Consider the following 20,649-nt stretch of genomic DNA (forward strand, 5'->3'; position numbering starts at 1 on the left):
GGGTTCTTGTGCTTGTTCGTTTGTTTTTAATAAGAATTATTTCTAAGGATATTAGGACTGTTGTAGTCATACATATTGCAAGTGATTTTTCCCAGCTTCAACTGTATTTTAGCTAGGGAGAAATGTTAGATTTTAAGATAGATTCCCCCATCTTTTATTTTATGGCCTCTTAGCAGCCACAAAGCTTACATTATTAAGCTTAGAAAGTTGTTTCCCACTTTAAGATAGTATAGCCGCTCTCTTGTGTGTTTCCTTCACCGCCTTTGGGATTGTGTGTGTGTGTGTGTGTGTGTGTGTGTGTGTGTGTGTTGAATCTTGTATCAGTGTAGATTTTTTTGTTGCACAGTCAAGTGGGGTCCCAGCCCCCACCACCCGTGTCGGAAAACGGCTGTCCAGTGGCTCTCCTGACATTTATTGACTAACCATCTTTCTCCTTCGGATTTGAAATGCTTCCTCTGTCATAGAAAACTCCTACGTGTATATCCGTCTATTCCGTCCTATTAATTGAACTGTACATTTGTTAGTTCTAAACTTCAAGTTACAGTTGTCTTACAGTCCGTTTTAATATCCAATAGGGCCAACCTCCGCTGCCATTGGTCTTTTCTCAGAATTTTCCTGGATGTTCTCATACATTTGGAGCTTTAGAATCAGTTTATTCAATAAGAAAATGCTTACTGGTTTCTTTTTATAATCAGGCACAATATTAATATAGAGAGAACTGATGGCTGTGGAACTGAACCATTCTGCCCAAGAACAGGTTCTGTCTATGGACCAGGCCGACCACCAGTTCTGTTCTCACCAACATTCTACATCCTTGTGTTTATTGTTGCCATGGGAAATGAAATCAATTCTTTCTCATTGTGTTGCCTCGCTGGTGGTGTTTTCAGTATTAACTTGTTCTCTGCTACCTTACTAAATTCCCATTGTGGGTAAGTGGTTTTTCTGGTTGGTTTCCTTGGATGTTTCAGCTGTGCCATCATACCATCTGCAAACAGTGCTGATTTTCTGTCTTCCCTCTCAATTTCCATACCTCATTTCTTTCTCTTCTCTAATCACATCTGCTAGTACTTCCCAATTGATGTTAAATAATAGCCATGTTTTCTACTTCAATAGAGATGCTTGCAGTGGTTCAGCAGGAACCACTTAGTGACAGATTCGGGCCTGAGTTCCTACGAAGTCACACAGCCTTAGCCAGGGGTCAGGCTTAGCCTGGTGAGCACAGCTCGGGGCTCAGGCCTCCCCTGGACCTGGGGTGTCAGGCAGGCTCCCCTCTCGGCAGGACCCGCACTGTGGCTGGGTGAGTTGACACAGTAATTTGTGGTAGTTCTTTTCCGTGTGTTTCTCATTTTGTGTGGTTCTACCATTTTCTTAAATAAGTTGCTTTATTTTTTTGTTAGGTCCCCACCATCTCTGTCCCTGACCCCAACCCAGTTCTGGGGTTTTCATTTTCCTTCCACATTTCATTATTATGTACTTGAGGCTAAATTTTTTCCTCAAAGTTTTTCCTGATCTGTAGACCTTCCATATTGGTGTCTGGTATTTCCATTATGGCTAATTTGTAGATAGCTCTGCAGTTAAGTATCTCAGTGCCTCTTTGGTCCAAGACAATTGTTAGAGACACTTTTAAGCTGTCATGTATAGGATTATTTGTTCACTGGTTTTGATTTTATTCTCTTTAATTTTACTGCCGAGTTTGAGTTTTAGACTTTTTCCCCTAAACAATTCTCATGGGGAATGTATACTTTCAATTATTCCATGTGAAAATATTCGGGTTTTTTTTTTTTAATACAGAAGCAAAAATGCTAAGCATAAACTTCCTGGAGTTACAGTTTCTTTTCTGATACCTTTTTAAAACATTCTCCCAGCACTGGGTGTAAGTACAGAATAATGGGAACCCATACCAATTGTTTTCCCTTTTACTGGTGGTAGAACCATTTTGCCTGGAATTCTTCACCTTTAAGGGCACGGATTTCCTAGGACGTGTCTCGGTTTCTCTCAGCCCACATCACTCTGCTGAGCGGTTAAGTCCTGCTGGGTCACCCTCTTCCCGGGAGGACTGGTTGCAGGTGGATGCTGAGCATCGCCCCGGAGCTCCAGACAGAGCCTGTGCTTCTTTCATTGTTCAGTTGTCCTCTTTTTGTCACTTTCATCCTTGAGCCTTTGCATCTGTGCATTTAACTCTAGCCTTGCAGTCTCCTTTCCGTGGGAACCCCTGACCACAGAGAGAGAGAGCTGGGCTTTCGCTTTCACCTGCTCAGCAGCAAACCTGTTTTGTGGCAGCTCTTCACCTGGAGTTCTGTGCTTTCCTCTGTTCCCTGCAGCAGTGTTTTAGCAGGCCTCAGTCTGATTTATTTTTCCTCACCTTTCAGTAAGAAGAATTTTTAAAACCACAGGATGGAGCACAATGGGAGGGAGGAGCCTTAGAGTATGAATCCTGTTTTAAGGACACTATCAGGATGGTGTGATCTTCCTGCCTTTCTCTCCAGGGCCGTCTTCCCGTGCCCACAGCTGCTGCTCTGCCCTGTCCTGCCTTCCACAGGGAGGAATTTCCATTTGCTAAGCGCCTTACACGGTTGTTATAAAGATTAAACTAATGAAAATGCAGAGTTCTAGGACATTGTCTGGTACATTCCACGAATTCAGTAATGTTCATTATTTATCACAGTAAACACCAAATTTAATCACAGATGGAATTTGTTTTCCATTTTCAGTTGGTATCTCAAACCCAGAAGTAAACACAGTGTATTTTAGAGCCAGTTTCTCTCGGGGAACAAGCAGCAGGCCTGGTGGCGCTGGGAGACTCGCAGGGGACAGATGTGGCAGGTGCTGTCCAGCCCGGCACCTGCCCTAGAGGTGGTCCAGGTCCCTGGGGATTAGAGCGCCTCTGTCTGTGCTCAGAGACCCATGAGGGCCAGCAGGGCCTCCCAGAGGCACAGGACCTGCACAGGTGAGTCCTGGGAAGGTCTTAAGAACCAGGGAGGTCACCTTTCTTTGGGCTTGAGTGGAAGAAGCTTCTCTAGAGAGTAAAAGAGTATGATACCCTTTTATATGCCCTGCTTAGCCGTGTGGTTCTCTCATGGAGAACTGAGGGTTCTGTGCTCGTTCATAACAGCCTGTTTTATAATTGAGGCTCGGAGACTGAGACACATGCCCAAAGCTCTCAGCTGAAAGTTATGCTGCTGTCTCTCTGGATGCTTGTGCGAGGCCTGTGGTACTCTCCTGGGCAGTAAGCCATGAGGCCCAGTCTACCCCGCTTCCTCTCCACAGCAGAACCCAGTGTGGGCTCCGTGTCTGTCCCTTTCCCTCTGGTTAGCTGGTCTGTGGATTCTGAACACATACCCACTAGGAAGTGTCGGTCCTCAGCTCATTATTTACTTCCCTATAGAAAGTTTGTTAGCAAATCACCTTTTAGTCACCTAGTGATGGTGGTGGGAAGAAAATTCCCATACAAGGAGCCCCCAAGTACTATTTTAAGTACCTCATGGTGTGAGTTTTGTCCTTTTAATTAGTAACACTCTGGCCTGGATTTGTTTTGCTGTGCAGTAACAGCAGGTGCAGTAACCCACTCCCAGGGGAGCTGCTGTCTGCATTTCCTATCAGGAGGGAGGCCAGTGGCTAGGGATGATCCCTGACTTCCATATACTCCATTGCAGGTCTCCCCTGCCAGAATGAAGTGAGCAGGATCCAGAAGCTGAGCAAGGGGAAAAGCCTGCTGGGTAAGTACAGTTTCTTGCCACTCATTTCAATAACCAATTGAAGCAACATGTCTCTTGCAGTGATACTGGGCACAGCAATGGTCATTCAGTTAGGGAATGCCTCACTTTACCCCATGCAGGTCTCCCCCAGGGAGCTGGTCCTAGGCCACATTCAGCAGGGCCCGGCATGAGGGCCGATGAGTTGGCTGAAAACTAGCGAGAGGAGAGGCCAGGCCAGGCTGGTGGGCAAGGCAGCCAGGACTGGAGTCTCTCCCCTCACCTTGGGCTCCAGCGAATCTCTGCTTTTTCTTCTTTTAAGCACAGCCATTGAAGGGAGCTCTCAGGTGTTCCTTCCTGCCCTAAAATGATAGAACTTCCTGTATTCCCAGCTCAAGCTGCCCTCAGGGAGGAGATGAGCCATCCTCCCTCGTAGGACTATCAGATAGGACTCACGGACGTGAGTGGACCGTGAGCATATTTCTTTCCACGCTCACGTGATCCCTCGAAAAGAAGTGTAAGTTGCCTGGCCCGGACACCACACATTTCTTCTCCTTCCTTTGTCCGAATGATGAGGTGGAAGCAGGTGGGTTGTGTGGTTTCTCAGACATGCAGCTCTGGCCGAGGTGGGGGAGGAAGAGCTGGCCTGAGGGAGCACGTGCTCCCTCTAGCTCCACGCCAGCCCTGAAAGGTGGGTACAACTCATTGTTGGAAAAAAGGAGTAAGCATTTGCTTTCCTTTTTTAAAAACCATCTGACCAGCTGCAGCAATAACTCAGGATTATTCTTATGAGGCATTCGGGGCAGCGCGTTCCCTAGGCAGCTTGCCGTTGCAGAGGTTTATTTGCCTGATGGAAATGGGCAGGTTTTTCACAGATTGTCAGGGAGGCTCTCTGTGGACTCTGGCTGTTTCCCCCTGCTGACACCTCAGAGTACACACTCCTCCCTTCCCCTTTTGAAAGTTACTTATTTCACTGCTCGCCTCAAACTCTGCACCCGACACTCCAGAGTTGGGAACTTGACCTGTCTGGTCCCAGGCTCTTCCCCCATGTGAGCACAGGAAGGCCTCTCTCTGACCCGAAGGCCGAGTGGAGAAACCCCCTCCCCCCACAGGTCTTCCCGTGGGACCTGTGCTTACTGACCTGATTCCTCCACGTGGGAGGCCATTTGGGTCTGAGTGATGTGCCCGATACCCACAGGTGCTTACGGAGCGAGTATAATGCTATTTTTAAAGTAGTTGTTTCCATTGGGTGTGATATCTCCTTACTGCTTCATTAATTTATAACGCATGAGACATAAGACGTGGTCTGAGATAGCATGTTACATCTCCCATTATCTGAGCTCATCGACTTGAAATGCCTCCTTCTCTCCAGATATGAGTCCACCTAGTTTCTAGGCTTACTTCCTAACACATTACTATCACATGGCAATGAGTCTGGCTGGCGCATAGAAATACTGTTTACCTGCTTACAAATTATTTTTCTCATGGTGAAATCTTCTAATATAATACATTATTTTTTAAAAATTGAAATGCCCTTGAATACAGGCAAAACAAGCAACAGCAAATCCTAATCCATTACAATGACTGCCATTACAATCCATTACAATGACTGCCATTATAATCCATTACCATTACTTAAAAGAGTGGCCATCCTATCACATTATAGGCGTAGAGCAGCACCTGCTTCCTGCCCACCTGCCTGCTCAGCCCAGTGCTGTCTTGTTGGTTTATTAGTCACCTGTTCTCCAACTGCAGCTCAAAGAGCAACCACGTTCTCCAGCTCTCTGCTTGTTCTCCTTTGCAGGTCCTATTTGAGCCTCTGTGCATGAATCTGCATTTTGGTAACTAAAAGCATCTATTTTTACTTCCTCCCTGAAGACTTGGGGTGCTGAGAGAGTCCCTAAGTTGGAGTGTGGGCACTGCCTGTCTCACTGCAGCATCAGCAGGCTTGCCTGTCACGTAGGGATGGCTTTCTGCCCATCCGCGATGCCGAGGAGCCTGCTGCAGGAGTGATTACAGTAGTCCCTCCTGTCAGCTGGATCAGGGCTCAAACCCAGGTTCAAGTAGTAAAAATCTCTCCCTCCCTGGCCACACTTCATTTTGGGGTCTATACCATCAAGCACGAGGTAAATTAAAAAAGGTACTTAGTCTAAAAAATCAGAAATAAAACTGGGGAGTAGGAAACCACAATAGCAAGCTGAAGCCTGTCTTCACAGGTTTGACGCAGACAGTCCACTCGCTCAGGAGAAGCCCCATAAAAGATGAGCAGTCATCAGACAGGCACCCCAAGAAAAACCAAAACTAAACCAGCCATAAGGATTATCTGCAGCTCAATAAGAATCAGCTTAGCAATACTGACTGAAGAAATCATATCTCCAAGTGCTGAGAGGAAACACTTGCAACCTGGAAAGCCAACTTACCCCGCGAGCATGCTCCACTGTGATGACAGTGATGTGCCCAGTCCCAGGCGCACTGAATCTCACTCGGATGCTTTGCTCGGCAGAAGATAAAAATAATCCCAGAGGAATTAACTGTGAGAAAGACATGCAGCTAAATCTACATGTACACGCTATAACATTTTTTTTTATAGCAAGCTGAACATAAGATTTCAGAGTGTTGGTGGCAGTGAGAAAAAGTGGTAAAAATGTTAAATTTGATTTGTTCAGGAAGAAAACAAAACATAGATTAACTTTACATCTTATCTATACTAGTAAAAGGGTAACATGCTTATTAGACCGGGTCAACTGGACATCTTCCGGTCATCCTTCCAGACAAAGCCACAGTGCCGGGCGCCGAGGCAGAGGTGGTTGGGGCCGATCAGGACAGCAGGGGAGCAGTTAGGGGTGATCAGGAAGAGTGGTTAGGGGCTATCAGCCAAGCTGGCAGGTGAGCAGTTAGGAGCCAGAGGTCCCAGATTGGAGAGGGTGCAGGCTGGGCTGAGGGAACCCCCCTGCATGAATTTCTGCACTAGGCCTCTAGTAAGTAAAAATATGTTTCTCTGGGAAATTTAAGGCTAATAAAATATAGAAGAAAATAAATATAATCATTTCAACACCAAGCAGAAAATGGAAAATAAGAAAAATAGAAAACACAAAATAGAGAGGTAGAAATAAGAGCAAACCTATCTGTAATAACAATATATATGAATGGACCTAACTCAGACTATTGATTTGCATTTTTGAAAAGAGTTCCATATAAAACACAAACTTGAAATTAAGATAATAAAGACTCATTGTTATAACATTGTTAAAATTGGACAGAAACAACCACTTTGTTTGGAATTCCAAAAATACAGTATCATCTTGCTGAAATGTACCTTTTACTATGTGACATCATCAATTGGTATACCCATGACTAAAACAAAACTGCAAGGAGGAATTGCCATATTTATAAATAGAAACTTTAAATACAGCTCTCTCCTTAAAACCTACAGTTCAAGTAGGCAGAGAGAAGAATTGCATAGCATGATTAATTAGCATTTACATACATATATTCCTTTACATCAGCATAGAAATTAGTATTTTCAAACACACATGAAATATTTGCCACAGATTATGCCAAAAAAGAAAACCAATCTCAAAGACAATCACAGACCAAATTCACTTGCCACAAACCAATAAAAATGGAAGTCAAAAATGAGATTGTTAAAACCCCATACATCTGGGTTTTAAAAATAAGTAAATACTCAAAGATGAAATATAGTATAAATTATAAAACATTTAGAACTGACTGAAAGGAAAGGCTCTGTGTACAAAAATTGGAGGGAGGCAATCACAGTGAAACTTAAGAGGAACATTCACAGCTTCAAATGCATTTATGAAAAACACAACTAACAAAATCAGGAAGCTTTAGGAACACCACAGTAAGCTGAGATGATTACAACTAAAGCAGAAACAATGACATAGATCAATTGTTGACAATATGAAAGTTCAAATGCTACTGTGAATTTAGAAGTGGGATGTAACCTCAGATACAGGAGAATACTGCAAACTTGCCATTCCCAAACTTCCGTGTGTATCAGAATCACATGGAGGGTTAAGTAAGTCACCATTTCAAACACAGTGGGTCTGGGGTTGGGCCCAATAATCTCCTTTCTGACACATTTCCAGGCAATGTTGTAGCTGCTGGTCCTATGTGAACACTTCGAGAGCCACTGCTATCAACGAATTATTAACAATGATGAAAACCTACTTTAAATAGACACTATGATGACCATATCTGAGACACAAAGAACCAGGAGATGACATGGATTAAACAAACCATGAAATTAATTTAAATCAAAATGCTACTCATTACCCCAATATGCACCAGGTCCAAAATATTTTTATGGAAGAGGTCATTCTCACTTTATATAAAATGTCTAGAGTGTGGAAATAGAGAAAAATGCCCTAATTTCATGAATTCATTAGTTTGATACAGAAATAGCGGGGGTAGGAGGGAGAATATATGCCTCTATCACACACTAACAACAAATTATCTGAAAAAAAGTAATAAAGTTATCCCACTTACAGTAACATAAAAAAAAAAAATACTTAGGAATAAATTTAACCACAGAGGCGAAAGAGCTCTATACTAAAATCCATGAGATATTAATCAAAGAAAACAAAGGCATGGTAAAATCAAAAGGTACCTTATGCTCTTTTTAATAATTAATTAGAAGAATTAATACTACTACCCAAAACCATCTACCTATAGATTCAATGCAGTCCCTATCAAGATTCCAATGGCATTTTTTTACATTTGAATGGAGCCACAAAAAAACCCTGACAGCCAAAGGAATCCTGAGGGGGAAAAAGAGCAAAGCAACAAGCACACACTACTGATTTCAAGTTACATTGTAAAGCTATAGTAATCAAAACCAGATGGCATAAAAGCACACCCTTAGACCAATAGAATAAAACAGAATCAAGAGCCCAATAATAAACCCCTGCATGTATGGTTAACAAGGTACCCAACACTCTGTGGAGAAAAGACAGTCTGTTCAATAAAGGTAAATTTTTACATGTGAAAGAATAAAACTAGTCCCCTATCCTTTACCACTCACAAAAAAATTAAACTTGATTGAAGACTGAAATGTAAGACCTGAAACCATGAAATTCCTAAAGAAAACAAAGCTCCTTGAGCTGAGTCTTGGTAATGATTTTTTGGATAGGACACCTAAAGCACAACATCAAAATAAAAGACAAACATGTGGAACTATATCAGACTAAACCACCTCTGCACAGCAAAGCAAACCGTCAACAGAGTGAAAAGAATCTATGAATTGAAAATATTTGCAAACCATATATCTGTAAGGGGTTTATATCAAAAATATATTAGGATCTCATAAAAATCAATAGCAAAAATCACATCATCCAATTAAAAAATGGCAAAGGGCCTGAATAGTTACTTTTGCACAGAAGATATACAAATGTCCTATAGGTTCATGAAAATGTGCTCAACATCACTAATCATTAGGGTAATGCAAATCAGATCCACTTCATGCCCAATAGGATGGCTATCATAAAAATAATGAATGCTGGGGAAGATATAGAGAAAGGGGAACCCTTGTACACTATTGGTGGGATTGAAAATTGGTGCAGCATATGGAAAACAGTATGGAGGTTTCTTAAAAAATTAAAAATAGAGCTATTATATGATCTGGCAATTTCACTTTGGGATATTACTCAAAGAAAACAAAAACATCAACACATAAGAATATATGCTCCCCATGTTCACCGTAGCATTATTTACAACTAGAGGTCTGGTGCACTAAGTCCGTGCACTCAGAGGGGTCCCTCAGCCTCGCCTGCGCCCTCTCGCAGTCTGGAAGCTCTCAGGGGATGTGCGACTGATGGCTTAGGGCTGCTCCCCGCACGGCCGCAGAGGCAGAAGAGGCTCCCGCCACCACTGCTGCACTCGCCAGCCTTGAGCCCAGCTCGGGGCTTCTGGCTGAGCAGCGCTTCCCCAGTGGGAACACACTGACCACCAGGAGGCAGCTCCTGTGCTGAGCATCTGCCCCTGGTGGTCAGTGCATGTCATAGTGACCGGTTCTTCTGCTGTTCAGGCGATTTGCATATTAGCCTTTTAATATACAAGATAGCCAAGACAAGGAAACAACCCAAGAGTCCATTGATGGATGAATGGATAGAGTAGTTGTGGAATATACAGCCAATGGAATATTATTCAGCCATAAAAACAAAGGTAATCCTGCCAACTGCGACAACATGGATGGACCTTGTGGACATTATGCTAAGTGGAACAATCAGAGGAAGACAAAAACTGTATGGTCTCATTTATAAAAATGAACAAACAAACAAAAAGAATTCCTAGAAAAAGAGAGCAGGCAGGACAGGAGAAGCAGGGTGCCAAAAAGTACAAATTTCCAGTCAAAAGTATTAGGGTACAGTGTACAACATGATGCCTATCGTTAGCACTGCTGTGAGATATGATCTAAATTGTTAAGTGAGTACGTTCTAGGAGTTCTCATCACAAGGAAACCTTCTTTCCCTTTTTTGTATCTATAGGAGATGATGGACATTAGCTAAACCTATTTGGTAACTATTTCACAGTGTAAGTCAAGTCATTATGCTGTGCACTGTACACTTGATGCAGTGTAAGTGTATTATAGTATCTCAATAAATCTGGGGAAAAAACACTAAAAGTTCATATGGATGTGCTTCCTATCTATCCTTAAGCAAGTCTCAGGGCCCTGTAATCTTGACTAAGTAACAACCAGCCACCCTTGTGCTAGCCCTATAGCAAGTTCCACGCCTGCCACGCGAGCCCTCTGCTGAGTCTCAGAGGGCAGTGCCCCTGAGTGTCTCTCCTCCTCTGCTTCCCCCAGGAGCATTCATACCGCACTGTAACGAGGAGGGCTACTACAAAGCCACGCAGTGCCACGGCAGCACGGGCCAGTGCTGGTGCGTAGACAAGTACGGGAACGAGCTGGCGGGCTCCAGGAAGCAGGGCGCTGTGAGCTGTGGTGAGTATCGGCCCTCGGTGATCCCTGGTACCCATAGGTCCTTGCTGGGTTAGGATCTGAGTAAAAACATTTCAACAGGTGACTTGTCTGCAGTGAGTGCCTTACCCCTGAAGTTAGCCTCAGCTGGGAAATGAATGAGCTTGATGTAGCGAACCCCTTAGGCCCAATCAACATGAGTATAGTCAGGACCTTGATGTAGGCCCAGCAGTGTTTCCCAAACTTTTGACATATGTGTACCCCTTCTATAATTTTCGTAACGCTGAGTACCCCTCGTCCTCATGAGAACGTAGAATTAGGCGCAGCTGAGCACGGTGCAGTGCATATCCCCACCAAACTCCGGTGCAACGCGTACCCCCACCAAGCTCTTCCCATACCCCTGGGGGTACGCGTACCACACTTTGGGAAACACTGATGTAGGGAGACAGAACCTCCCTGAAACTGCATGAGATTGTGCATAGCCTGTTTTTTGAGCGTCCGGTCCTCACTGTGGCCACTGGACTGGAGTAGTTTCTGACAGTCAGGACCTGTTGCTGGCCAAGATCAACGTAGGTTGCCTTCACTTCTCAATTGGGATCATAACCCTCCGAGAAGGCAGCAGCATCTCGGGAGTTCTGGGCTCCCTCAGAACAAAGCCGGGGTCTGTGCTGTGCAGATTGGCCCCCGCTGGGCAGGGACGCTCCGCGTTGGAAAGTGCAGTGCCTGGGTTAGCCCTGCAGAGAAGTCGGGTGCAGGGGGCCCCTGACGGGGTCATGAGTTCAGCAGAAACTCACCTCAGCCTCTCCCCCTCCCGCGTGGCCAGAAGAGGAGCAGGAGACCTCGGGGGACTTCGGCAGCGGCGGCTCCGTGGTGCTGCTGGACGACCTGGAGGACGCGCGGGAGCCGGGGCCCAAGGACCAGCTGGGGAGGCTGCGGGCGCACACCCGGGCGACCGAGGACGATGAGGACGAGGACGACGACAAGGAGGACGAGGTCGGCTACATATGGTAGTGCCCGCGGGGAGAGGGCACGGCCCACGGCCGGCACAGACTGCAAGTCCCTTCCCGTCCCGCATCTGTGTCTCAGACTCCGCGCACCACGGCCTCTCCTCCCCGCTGCTCTCCGGCGGGCCTGCCATCCGGACGACCCCTGTTCCCAGAGCTTTCCGATTGTGCACGGGCTGTGTGGGGAGGAAGGTGTTGTTTGGTGTTTAGACGGGACTGGCTGCCGAAGGAGAGCCTCCTCCCCTCCCAGGAGACTTGTCCAGCGAGCATGTGGTGGACGTGGGGTTCTGATGGTGCAGGGAGCCCCGCCCTCTCAACATCAAAGACCCTTCCCGACTCCCCGCTCCAGTGGTTGTACAGCATGGTTCCCGCCTTACGGTGTCTAAGTGCTTTTCTTCTGTCTCGTGGATGTCGTGGGAAACACGCCACACCGTCCTTCCTTCCCCCGCGCCCGCCACCCCTGGTGTGTGTTGTTAAAAATTAGTTACTCCCGTCACTGTATCTGGCTTCCTACAAACAACGGCCTTAATTCAGTCAAGAATCCTTTTGGGGAACTGGTTTTCTTTATTAAGAATGGTCTCTGGACGCTTCTCTGTGTGTGTGTGTGTGTAAATATGTACACACGTACAGAGAGACCGTATGTGGAAGCCAGGTTCACACCCGCTCAGAAAACAATTACAGCTTGTCCAACCCGGATCACAATTCTGGAACAAAGTGTCCCCAGGTCCGTTTTTGCACTAACACTTGGCACTGGTAGCTGCAGGCCGAGGAGGGTCCTTCCCGGAGCCCCTTTGACTAGGATGGGCCTCTGTCTGCCGAACTCACCTGTCCTGCCCAAACCACGCGACCCCACGTGGGCCGCTTCACAAGCCATTCCCCTCATTCCACCCGTAGCCCCGGGCGCAGCATCCTGTCTGCCCAGGGTCCCGCCTCCCCTGCCTACCAAGGGCTTCTCTAAGGCATGGCCACATGCCCCTGCTCACCAAGCGTCAGTACACGTATTTCTTAGGGGAAGAAAAATTAGGATTCTGAACTCCAGGTTTAGCGTTTGCCCCCAATTCCATCCACAAATCATGATGTGAGACACGAGCAGTACAGGATCCCCCACAGAGGCCTAGAAAGAACTTCAGAGTGGCACATGGAAGCGAGGGTTGGACTTTCAGAGCCAGTCCTGTCTCCACACCCTCACCCACATCAGTGTCAAGGTCCGAATGAAGAAAACCCTTCGCCATTTGTGCTTCTTTCCCTCAGTAACATTTGGTGGAGTCGTCACTGCCCCCGACTCCAGGATGAGTACCAAAGAGCAGTCTTCAGCGTGGCCCCTGCCGTTCAGTGCAGGCCCTGCAGCGCCTGGCCACCTGGGTGCCCCACCAGCCACCCGGCAAGGCTCTCTGCCCCACATTTGTTTTTCTTCCTGTCCCTCTAAGCTCCAGCTAGTCCACAAAAAGACGTAAACTCAGGCAAAAAAAAAAAAAAAAAAGAAAATGGATTCAGCCAAACCATGATTGCAGTGGCAGCTGACCAACTGTCCACCCCAAAATGCCCATTTCTCTGTACTTTCCCCACTCACCTCAGCTAGCCTTTTCCAACCTGGACAAAGTGGCTTTAGTCTCAGATGGGAAATGAACAAGCCTGATGTAGCGAATCCCTTCGGCCCCATAGACGCAAGGGTAGCCAGGACCCTAGATCCCAGACGTAGGGAGGTCACTGGTAAGCTCGGTATTCAGATCGCAACTCCCTCACCTCCCTGTTAATGTTCTTTTCCTAACTTGCACAAAACTTTGAGGTCATCGTCTAGAAAACAGGTGCTTCATTGCAGCTAAATTACAAGAGAGTATATAAAAAAAAGACATTAAAAAAAATCTCAGTGTAGGCCCTCAAAGAAAACCATTGTCACCATCTCCTCCGAGCTTGGGACAATGCACGAGAGGATAAATTAAAATCAACAAATTGATTTCCCTTAGCAAAACTAATTATCTTATGACAAGTGTCAGATTAAAGACACTTAAAGCTCCTTGACATTAGCTTAATGATGGAGAAGAGTGCTCAGGAGTCGGTTCCCAGGAAGTGCTGAGCTGCTCCTTCTCAGAGGCATTCCAAGAAGATATTTGGCTCATTAAAATATGACATAAGAAGCCCTCCCGCCAGGAGAACCCCGGGACAGCAGAGCCCCATTAGCCACTTCTTGTGCCTCACACGGGCATGGCAGCACTAGATTCTTTAAAATATTTAATGATTTCCATTGTGAACATTACTGAAGATTAGATTCTTTTAGTTCCGTTGGCCTTAGAAGGAGAATTGTTGCTTCCTTTCTCTGGCAGGAGTCCTTCAGGGAGTGACAAGGTATATCCATAAAAATTATTAGGAAAATTCTTCTGTGATCATCTAGTCCCTTGTCTGAGACGGGCATTGAATCCTCGCTCATTTTTGGAAGCTTCTTTGCTAATAATTTTATTCGTATTTCATAAAGACTTCTTTCCTTAGCATCCAACTTAAATCCTAGAATTTTCTCCCACCATGCTTAGGTGTCTGCCACATCGATGTCTTTTTGTTTCCACGGATATTCTAGGCATGGAAGCCACGCCATGTGGAATATGAGGTTTTGGATCGGTGTCCCCTCTGTAGGCCCCTTCCCCAGGCCCAGCAGGGCATGACGATGCCTTGCCCAGGATTCCATTCCTTTGTTTTCACCTTGGCCACACTGTACAGGAACATCCCAGAGCCCTTTCTGCAGTGGGTGGTTCGGGTCTTTTTATACCTTTTTCTCAATGTCGCTGATGTGTGTCCCTGTTCCGTGTGTAGCATTTGTAACGAGAGCCACCAAATCCCAGTGTCAGTTTGCTGTCCCTCTTGTAGATGGAATAGTGATGTAGACAACTAGTAAATTCTGAATGCTTTTTGACGTAGACTTATCTGGAATGTGAACATGACTCTTTGGTTAATAGTAACTGCTTAACTGTAGTCCCGAGTAGGTGCATTTCTGTCTGTCTCAGTAAATTTTAATTTGTCTGCAACATCTGCGTGTGTGTGCTCTGTTAGCTCGGATGTGGACTCGCAGCGTGTCCTCACGGGAACTCTGGGAAGTGTGGGCAGACGGGAGAGCCAATGCGGGCTCCTCTGTCCCAGCTTCTGGACAGGAAGGGAGGAGGACCTGCTGGTGGTCCTACCTGGACTGCCCCTCGCAGCACACCTGGCACCTCCAGCCCTGGCACTCAATCTAAACCAGCGGTTGCCCACCGGTGGTCCCCGCACTGGTGGGCTGTGAGGTCCGAAAGGTTGGTGACTGCTGGTCTACATCTCCTGCCCCTCCTTCTTGCTGCTTTCACTTCTCTTAGGTTTCAACTTTGCTACTTAGTCCTTACCTATCACATTTCACTGTTGTTTTCCTGCTTATGACTTTAAACTTTTTCTGCCTACTCTTTCCCTCCTCTGTCATTCTCCAATTCTCCAAACAAACAAACAAACAAACAAATGAAAACTCTCTCCTTTCCAGGCACACTGAGCTCTGAGTTCTCCTGAGTTCATGGGTTAACACGAGATGCTTGTCAAAGCACCCAGGTGGAACGGAATTCTTTCCTCTCCACCTTTATGCATTATTAAGGCCAGTGTGTCTATGACTTAAACAAAGGCCCAGTGCACGAAATTCATGCACATGTGGGGTCTGGCTGGCCTGGCCCCAATTGGGGCTGATCTGGGCTAGGCCAGCTGGGAAGAGGGGACGCAGGAGGTTGGCTAGCCCTGCCACCTGGTTGAACTCCAAGTTGAACTCCCCGTTGAGGGGACAATTTGCATATTACGCTTTTATTATATAGGATTATACTCTGAGTGAGAAATTCCACCACAGGCTAAGGTACAGACTATCTTATAAATGACTCAATTCCTTTAAGTTTATCCCATGGACTGGGTCGCACAGACAATTCACAGAAAGACCATTCATGGAAAGGTGCTCGGTAGACCTGCTGGTTAACTAATACCAGGGGAGCGGTGGCCGCTCTGAAGCTCTGGAATGGCTGCCCGTGCACTGAAAAGAAGCCAGCTCTTGCGGACACACCCACAGTCCTCCCAGCACGGCGGGGACAGCTGAGCCCCCGTGGTGCCCCCTAGGCCTGTTCAAGGCAGTTCTTCCATTTTAGCTAATAGCCTGCGAGCAAAAGGTCACAGCGCCTTCCCACAATTCCTAGCCAGTTCTGTCACTTGTAAGATTTTCTTTGACAAATTGGTTCAAGGAAAGTGGCAGATTGCAAAATGTATTCATTCAACAAACTTTATAGATTTCATTAGATGTTGGATGGACAAATGTCACTATGGGCAGGTCCCCATTCAGTTCTAGGAATATAAATGTGAATAAACCCCGGTGCCTGCTCTGTGACACTATCGCCTGGAAAACAATAGACAAATAAATGACTGGAGGACAATATAGGTTGGTGGGTATCACATTGACCCAAAGGCACCTGCGTCTTCTTACAGCTTGTCTTCCTTGGTGCCTTTCCCCTTCATTCCCTTGCTTTCCTCCTCCCTCTTGATCCCTCCTTCCAGGCCTCATGCTAATGTCAGTGGCCCTTGCCCACCTCCATTCACGTGCTTTCTTCCTGACAGTCTCCTCTGTGCCGTTAGTTCACCCTCCTCCTCCCCTCTGGAGACCCCCGATCTCTAACTCAAGTTTGGTTTTGACTTCCACTCCATTCTGAAGCACTCACCTGCCATTTACATAATTCTACTCAAATTTCCCACTGGCACCTCAATTTCAAACCTTAAAAAATAGTAATGACAGAGTGGAACATGGAGTGGCTGTGCCTATGACAATGGGAGTCAGCAAGGCTTTTCTTAACCAAACCTTATTAAACACTAATGCATTTCCTTCCATCAAAATTAATATCACACCATAAACAAACTTAAAAGACAAACAAGAAACTAAAGAAGGTATCGATGAAATGTGAAGGGTTGGCTATAAAAAAAAAATTAACTCCTACAAATCCAAAAGAAAAATATAGTCCAACAGACTAATGGGGAAAAGATAAAAACAAGTGATTCAGTGCCCTCACTCATGACTAGAGAACACAATTTAAAGCAATGACGTATCCATTTTCACTCAGAAAAACATGGAGTGTTGATGAGCGTGAGGGAGAGAGAACACTCTTATCCACTGTACAGTCAGAACAGCCACGTGGAGGGCAGTTTGGCAGTAACTATCAAAATAAAAGCTTACACCCTAGCACCCAGCAATCCCATTTCTCAGTAACCCTTCCTTGCAGGAAGAAACCGCACAAATTGACAAAAGATCTAGAAGTATATTCATGGCAGCATCATGGACAAAATTTAAAATGCACGAATGGGCTCTTTGGGTGACTCTATTCCATGGAACGCTATGCAGCAGTCGGTAACTTCATCTACACTGATTTAGCAGAGCTTCTAAAATATCAGCTGTCTGAGGGAAAATTCCAGGACAGAGTAGTAAATATTAAGTTACACATCGCAAGGCGATACTATCCCTTTCCCCAGGTAAGTATGCAAATGCACAGAACACGCATGAGAGGACACACACCACGCTGGCAGCCATGCTGACGCCAAGGGGCGGGCTGGCGTTGGGTCTGGCATCCGCCTTATCTCTACGCCTCACTTTGTTTTTGTATTACAAACGCAATACACCATGTCTTCTGCGACTTAAAAATTAACATTTTAATAATTTATCAGCTTCTTCAAAATGTCTCCCCCTATACTCCTTGACTTCAGGAATGATACCATCATTTATGCCCTTCTCCTCAGCTCCCGGCCTGTAATAAGTCACTAAACTCTGTCAATTCATTCAGGGGTGAGGAATGCCTGGCCCACGGGCCGTAGGAGGCCCACAAAATCATTTAAAAGAAACCTGTATACAGTCATTATACATCTGTGTTAATGGACCCACGACATGTAAGGTTATAATTTGTAACACCAGGAACACAAAGAGGAGGGATATAGCTATAAATGAATCAAGTTTTTGTATGCAATTGAAGTTTATATAAATTTAAAATACTTTTGTAACTTTAGGATGGTATACTGGAATCCGTAGGGTAGCCACAAATAAAATATTTCTAGAATATTCACAAAGGGAAATGACAAGAGAATCAAGATGGGTCACTACAAAAAGAAAAACAAACAAACAGCTACGGTAGACATTAAGGAAAACAGAAGTGGTTAGCCCTGGCCAGGCAGCTCCATTGGTTAGAGCGACATCCCGCTATGCCAAGGTTGTAAGTTTGATTCCCCAGACAGGGCACATACAAGAAACAGCCAACAAATTCATAAATAAAGTGGAACAACAAATCAATATTTCTGGCTCTCTCCCACCCTCTCTCTCTAAAAAATTGAAAAAAAATGTTTATAAATGGTTAAAATAGTAATTTTTATATTATGCATATTTACCACAGTTTAAAAAAAAAAAACAAATAAGAGATGTCCTTCCCTTCTGTCCTTTCTCATTCCTCAGTGCCCAGGACATGAATGCCAGCTACTGCCTGTTGTTTGAATACTGGCTGTAAGTAAGTGGTAATAGGAACCAGAAAGATGGGCTGGTAATTCTGCCTGGGAAGTTTCTTTTTTCTTTAAAGATACCTCATAAAAACATGGCATTTGACCAATACCTTCACACGAGTTGAATTTTTCCATCTATTCACACAGGTTGAATTTTTTACTAGCTTTGAGGTATAATTTACTTAGTATAAAATCTACCCGTCTTAAGTGTGACATTTATAAAATTTATAGAGTTGTCAGCCACATCACATCTCATTTTACAACCTTAAAAAGAAACCTCAAGCCCAAGCTGTAGTCCTTCCTCTTTCCTGTTCTGAGCCCCAGGCAATCACTGAGCCATTGCAGGTTTGTCTCAATAGATTTGCCTTTTCTGAACACTTCATATAAACGGAATCCTATAACACGGGGGCTTTGTGCAGGACTGCTGGTGACAAATGCACTGTGTCCAGGAGTTCTGTTACTCATTCAGAGGTCATATTTATCATGGCAAGCTTGGTGCCAAATAATGGTTTGCAATTCATTTGAATGGTGGGTCTTCAGACTAAGCAGCGGGTCATGAATGCTGTCCCGAATTAGTCATTCTCTCTATTCCTGATGTTCCGTAGTTTTTATAATTCACCCCTTTTCTTTGGAAAGGACTTAGAGACCATTTGATTACACAGAAGAGTCTTTTCTTCCCACTTATTTTGCACAGATTTGAACTCTATGCACAGAAAGCTAGGCTTAATTTTAAAAAGCTATACTAATCACAATTCTCACAAAAGAAACAACAAAACAAGGGAACTAGTAATTAAAATCCAAGTCTTAGCTCTAAATTCTGGCCAGTCCATAAAACGGAGACCTGAGGGACGCCTGGTCTGGGGCAGATGGCCTTGGGCTCTCGTCAGCTTTTCCCTGCCTCCTGGTTGTGCAGGCTCCACATCAATTCAATCTACTCCAAGGCTCCTCCACACTTTCCGCTGCGACAAATGTAACATCGAGCAAGAGAATGTTGTGTCGCAAATGGCAGAGTTCAACCTCTGTAGGTGACCACTTGTCACAGAGACCTGGTATGGGAGTCAGCGCGGAGGGAAACACGGAGACCTTTGTCGGTGCCAAGGCTGAGCGTTAGCTGCTCTCCTTTGTCTGTATTACCTCACAGCCATCTAACCACAGTTCTGAAGGGTGATATGATTCTTCTTCCCATTTTACAGAGAAGTTAAGCGTCGTGTCTGAAGCCACACAGCCAGTGAATGGCAGAGTGGGGATTTGAACTCAGAATGGCTGTCTGTCTCCAAAGCCCGTGCTTTGAACTATTATGCCGTAAGGCTGTGTTCTCTGACTTAAAATAAGTAAATAAAAGGTATGATACACACACACACACACACACACACACACACACACACACAACACACACACAGAGACACACAGTAGAAAACAGAAACCAGGCCCCCTGGACCTCAGTTAAAGGTCTGGCAAGACATCAGTTCACATCTGTCAGCCTCCAGGTGCCTCGTACTGTATGAGGAGGCAGTCGGATCTTGTCCTCCAATAATTCTGACTTTCATGACGGAGCAGAGGACGGAGGCCGGGCAGCAGGCTCAGTGCCGCATGAGCAGGCTGGCCTGAGTCCAGTTCATCATGAGGCCGGCTTCTCCCTGGCTCCTGGGGTTCCGCAGACAAGCCTCTTCCCTTTCTGCCCTCCGGTTTCTCACCCGTGGAAGGAGGGCTGCACCTGCTGGTCTCTGAGACCCATGAGTACACTCACTGGCCGCCTGTGGTCTTGGCCTCCTGAGTGACACCTTTGTACCCCTCAAACCTCAGCCCTGGCTTCCTGCTCATTTGTACACTCCTGAGGCTGCACACAGGCCTAAGCACCTCACTATACCGTCTGGCGCAGCTTCCTCTAACAGTGTTTCCCAAACTTTTGACATATGTGTACCCCTTTTATAATTTTCGTAACGTTGAGTATCCCTCATACTCATGGTGCAGTGCACATCCCCACCAAACTCCGGTGCAACACGTACCCCCACCAAACTCTTCCCATACCCCTGGGGGTATGTGTACCACACTTTGGGAGACACTGCGTAATACATAGGGGGTGGGAGGGGGGCAGAATCAAGATGAATTTTGCGTGGAATTGCTTCACACTTTAATCCCACCCTGCCCTCCCCTCTCTCCCTGGATCGGAGCCTCCCGCGGTTTCTCCAAGTCAGGATCTCAGCTTCACGGCGCGTGGCACCGCATTCGCCCACGCTGCCATATTTCACTTGTGGCTGAGTGGAGAATTCAATTCCTCTCACTGCTCAGTCTCAATAGCGCAAGCATATATCCAGGGCTGACATATTTTCATTATGGAAAAGCCAACCTCTCAAACAGATGCTGCCCGTGGGGATTAATGAGGGGAATGGTTATTTATTCTACTGCCTGACATTTTGTGCAGAAGAATTCCTGAGTCGTTTTACATTCTACACTTTAACGAATAGTTTGCCAACAAGCATCTCGGCACACTGGTTGCGCATCG

The 20,649-nt window shown here is 45.7% G+C and overlaps 1 protein-coding gene across 2 annotated transcripts in view; it reads left to right on the forward strand.

The window, feature by feature from the left end:
- Positions 1–14,650, forward strand: part of SPOCK1 (SPARC (osteonectin), cwcv and kazal like domains proteoglycan 1) — a 425,520-nt gene extending 410,870 nt beyond the window's left edge. For both annotated transcript variants that reach the window (XM_084884564.1, XM_084884565.1), the window contains 3 exons: positions 3,654–3,716; positions 10,519–10,656; positions 11,456–14,650. In XM_084884564.1, the coding sequence (XP_084740690.1) occupies positions 3,654–3,716; positions 10,519–10,656; positions 11,456–11,643 (389 nt within the window). In that variant the 3' untranslated portion in view covers positions 11,644–14,650. The remainder of the gene's footprint in view (positions 1–3,653; positions 3,717–10,518; positions 10,657–11,455) is intronic.
- The last annotated feature ends 5,999 nt before the right edge of the window (positions 14,651–20,649 follow it).

The sequence above is a fragment of the Pipistrellus hanaki genome (genome assembly GCF_964339955.1).
Source record: "Pipistrellus hanaki genome assembly, chromosome: 5".
Taxonomy (NCBI): domain Eukaryota; kingdom Metazoa; phylum Chordata; class Mammalia; order Chiroptera; family Vespertilionidae; genus Pipistrellus; species Pipistrellus hanaki.